Genomic DNA, 5,000 nt, shown 5'->3' on the forward strand with positions numbered 1-5,000 from the left:
TTGTTTGTTTTTGTTTTATCCTTCTTTTTGGTTTTGTATTTGTTTTGTTGGGTTTTTGGGGTATTTTTTCCCCTTTTATATGGGATTTTTATTTCTGTTTTGTTTTGTATTTGTTTTGTTGGGTTTTGGGGGTTTTTTTTCCCTTTTATATGGGATTTTTATTTGTTTGTTTGTCATAATTTTATTGTTTTTTTTTTTTTTTTTTTTTTTGGGGGGGTGGGGGTTATTTTTGTTTTGTTTGTTTTTGTTTTCCTGACGGCAACATGAGTGTGACGCATCTGGGGAATCACGTAAATCCGATCGATTAAATCCTGCTTTCACTATGATGACGCGATGTTTCCCTAAACCTGAATCATCACTGGATGATGTACCACAATCATCTTATTCATAATAATATCACCATAGATAGTATGCGCTGTGCTTAGAAGCTCACAACATTGCTTGCTATCAGGAAGTATAACGGGACCAACACACAAAACTAGGTATAACCTTTAACGTTTAATGTCTGGTAAATTAAGTTTAGTGAGAATTACTCATTACCGCGGATGACAAAAAGCAATAACAAATACTTGAGTGACGTCAACTTCATGCTATCTATAAAGGAGCGTCAGACATGGGTGACTCATCTTGAACAATATAATGAATAGTCGGGATGACAAGGATGTGGGAGTGGTCATTTCCTTCTTAGGAGGTCGACAAATATAACAATAGGGTTTTCAATAACTCAACGAGCAGACTAGATCGTTTGTTTTCTTTAAGTATAATAAAAATAATAGTGATAATAATGATGATGATGGTGATGATGATGATGATGATGATGATGATGATGATGATGATTATGATGATGATGATGATGATGATGATGATGATGATGATAATAATAATAATAATAATATAATAATAATAATAATAATAATAATAATAATAATAATAATATAGAAATAAAAATAGTAGGTAGTAATAATAAGAATAAGAATAAATAATAATAATAATAATAATAATAATAATAATATGATGATGATGATGATGATGATGATGATGATGATGATGATGATGATGATGATGATGATGATGATGATGATAAGAAGAAGAAGAAGTCAATCTAAATGTAACCAAGAGTGTCAATTCGGTATCGTGACGCATTGAAAGAGAGAAAGAAAATTGAGCTTGACGTCATGACAATTGGAATTAGGATATAAATAGTGATTTATTTGTTCGTTAGTTTGTTTTTGGTTATTTTTTAAATTATTGTTGTTTTTGTTTGTTTGTTGTTGTTTTCTTCTGCTTTTTTTGGTATACTTGTTTGTTGCTGTTTTTTAGGCTTAAGAAACAAACGTCACCCTCCTCAATGAAAACATTAATTTTAGATTAAAATGTTAAAATTTATTCTAATCTAAATTAATTTTAAGCACCAGATCCATCCCAATTTAATGCCGTTTACAGACAACTAGATAGTCTTTGTGCGGCGATGTGGTCTTGTAGTATGGCACTCGCTTTCGGATCGGAAGTTCCTGGGTTCGAGCCTCGCGCTCGGCGCATAGTTGAGTCCTTGGAAAAGGCTCTTTACTCGGGTGTAAAATGGGTACCTGGCCGTTAACAACGTTGTCTTTGTCCGAAAAATTGTAATATCGCCTAACAGGCGGCATGTCCCGTCCTACGCGTTAAATGTTGCTGTTGACCAGAGACCCCGTGTAAAGCGCTTTGAGCACATTTAGTAGATATTGCGCTATATACTGCTCAATTAAAACAAAAATTTTTTTGATAACTCACTAGTCATGATGCCAGACGAACGAGCGGTCCTAGCGGCCAGGATTGCCTGCTATCTGCTCAATTTATTTTTTAAATATTTTTTTTGGGAGAACTCACCAATCTTGATGCCAGAGGAACGAGCGGTCCTAGCGGCCAGGATTGCCTGCTATATACTGCTCAATTTATTTTTTAAATATTTTATTTGGAGAACTCACCAATCTTGATGCCAGAGGAACGAGCGGTCCTAGCTGCCCGGACTGCCTCATCGATATCATCGGGTTGACCGTCCGTCATCAACAGGATGTACTTGTTGGAGGTGGGGATAGGGGAGGAGGCCAAGACTGTGGCTGCTTGCTGAAATGAAAAATTAATGTGATGTATTATGGAAATATATTTTCATACTTTATTGAAGCTATGCGCTTAGTTGTCCCTCTCCTTACCACCCATAGGAAAATCGTCACATTCGTTACGATGTAACCAACAGTTTTCTTATTCTGATTTCATTTATTTTGTTATAATTATAGCTATAAAAAATCGACACTGTGTTGCAGCAGAGCTCATTGTTTTGAACAAAATATAGAATATACTCGTTACTATTCTGTTTGAAAAATATATTTTTGTGTTTGGTGGGTAAGAAGTTTCGAGCAAAATTCTGAAAATAACAGGCAAGGAGAGATTTTTAAAAAAAGAAAACAAAAAACAAACAAAAAACTCACAACATCCGCAGGTCGGATGGAGGTGGGGATTGGGAAGGAGGACAATACTATGGCTGCTTGATGAAATGAAAATTAATGTATTATGGAAAGACGTTTTTGTACTTTATTGATGCTACGCGCTTAGTAGAAAGAAAGAAAAACTCACACATCCGCAGGTAGCAACACACAAAATATGTGTAACCCTAAACGCTTATAGTTTGATTTATTAATCAATTTTACAATTTTGTGAGAACAAAAAACTAAAACAGTAGCAACAACAATAAACAGTAACAATAATAACAACAACAACAAGAACAACAATAACAACAACAGTTGTAAGAACAACATCAAGAGCAGCAACAACAACAAACACAACAAAAACAGTAGTAACAACAACATCAAGAGAAGCAACAACAACAACAACAACAACAGTAGTAACAACAACATCAAGAGAAGTAACGACAACAACAACAACAACAACAGAAGTAACAACAACATCAAGAGAAGCAACAACAACAACAACAACAACAGTAGTAACAACAACATCAAGAGAAGCAACAATAACAACAACAACAACAACAGTAGTAACAACAACATCAAGAGAAGCAACAACAACAACAACAACAACAACAACAACAACAGTAGTAACAACAACATCAAGAGAAGTAACGACAACAACAACAAAAACAACAACAACAACAAGAAGTAACAACAGCAACAATAGTAGCAACAACAGCAACAACAAACAAGAACAACAACAAGAAGAACAACAAAAACAACAACAGTAGCAACAACAGCAACAACACCAACACTATCAATAACGACAACAACAGTAGCAGCAGCAGCAACATATTTCTCACCGTGATGGCGTCTGCAGTGTTTGTTGTGCTAAAGCCATTATCAGAGGCCGTCATAATTCTTACTGTTTGATCAAGCTGAGAAAGACAAATGTATCACGTTTAGAGGAATTGTCAAATTGAGGAATTAGAGAGCAGGCACTGGTGTAAGATAAAGATCTGAAAAAGTGTGTAATAATATAATATGAAACAATGCTTTGTCTGGCACTGTTTCATATAGATCTATCCTTTTTAGATTTTTATTTTAGAGGAATTGAATACACTCACCTTGGATATACAGTGTTTTTTTTTTTTTTTTTTTTGTTTTGTTTTGCACACAAATAAATAGACAAACACGTACATTTACAAACTTATGAGTGTGTGTGTGTGTGTGTGTGTGTGTGTGTCTGTCTGTGTGTGTGTTTGTGTGTGAGTTAAAATTATTTAAAAAACTGACTTTAACCCTCTCCTTACCAACCATAGGAATATCCTCACATTTGTTACGATGCAACCAACATTTTTCTCATTCAGATTTATTTTGTACGTCACAAAATTTAAAGAAATTTTTTGTAATCGTTATGAGAAGCTTAACTCCCTCCTGCATCAAAATCGTCACATTTGTTACGACACACAATACATTTTTCTTATTCAGAATTATTTTGTACATCACATAGATTGAAGAAAATTCTTTGTTTAATTAATAAGAACATAAAGTTGTGTTGTAGAGAGCTTGTTTGAGTTTTAAAAATCCATTTTTCTGCTGGGTAGGCCTGGCATTTTGGGAAAATACTGAAAATGATCTGTAAGAAGAGAGTTAATGCTCTGTTGCAGAGCTTGTTTTGCTAACAAAATTATGTAAAGCATGTATTTAGTTTGTTTTTTTAAATCAATTTTTATGTCGGATGTATGGGGAAAATCCGGAAAATGGTCGCTAAGGACAGAGTTAAAATAAATACTTACGGCAACATGGTTCGTTGTTAGGTTTCCGTAAAGACCTCGTACATCTCTGCTAAACATGTAAACAGCCAATCTACATTGGCTAAAGTCCGTATTCTTTATGACTGAATCTAGAAACCGTTTGCTGTCATTGTTGTAGAAATAATCCAAACCTGAGAAGTCTCGTGTACTCTCGGAATCGTCTGCAAGGATCACGACTTCATCTTTTACTGTATGGAGAATTGATGAAAGAGACAAATTATATTATTATTATTATTATAGTGTAGACGACGGATAACTAATTAATGATCATTCGTCTCAAAACATTACCATATCGGGATGGACCGAGTGGTTTGGTGTAGTTGTTGTAGTCCTTCAGAGCCCTCAGGCCAATGGACAACATCAATTACTTGCTATCCTTTGGATAGGATGCTGGTCTGTCGCAAAGTACTTATCGCCAGATCTAACAACCCCACTTATTCAATCAGTGCTGAGTGGATATGTGGATCAGAGAAAAAAAAAATTATCACTGCACTCGAGTTCGATCTCGGTTAATTTGCATCCGAAGCGAGTGCTCTACCAACTGAGCTATCGGGACGCCCACCTTATGGTTAACATTGAATAAGAGCTTAACCTATAAAATTTGTATCAGAACATGGTGCAGTACCTTCATTATTGTGACTTTGAGTGTTTTGGTTCTTTAACTTAATAAAACTTAAAGATCCTAATTCTAATGTCCATAATATTGTACATGGCAGAATATAGGTATTGAATTTTACAAGGT

The 5,000-nt window shown here is 34.7% G+C and overlaps 1 protein-coding gene across 1 annotated transcript in view; it reads right to left on the bottom strand.

Moving 5' to 3' along the window:
• Positions 1-5,000, bottom strand: part of LOC144969501 (uncharacterized) — a 26,748-nt gene that overhangs the window by 9,715 nt on the left and 12,033 nt on the right. Inside the window, exons 6-8 of the mRNA XM_078908630.1 lie at positions 4,241-4,446; positions 3,305-3,379; positions 1,965-2,103 (exon numbers count right to left, since the gene is read on the bottom strand). Coding sequence (XP_078764756.1) covers positions 1,965-2,103; positions 3,305-3,379; positions 4,241-4,446 — 420 coding nt within the window. The remainder of the gene's footprint in view (positions 1-1,964; positions 2,104-3,304; positions 3,380-4,240; positions 4,447-5,000) is intronic.

The sequence above is a fragment of the Berghia stephanieae genome, chromosome 3 (assembly GCF_034508935.2).
Source record: "Berghia stephanieae isolate SIO BIC M18660-M18661 chromosome 3, UCSD_Bste_1.3, whole genome shotgun sequence".
NCBI classification, from domain to species: Eukaryota; Metazoa; Mollusca; class Gastropoda; order Nudibranchia; family Aeolidiidae; genus Berghia; species Berghia stephanieae.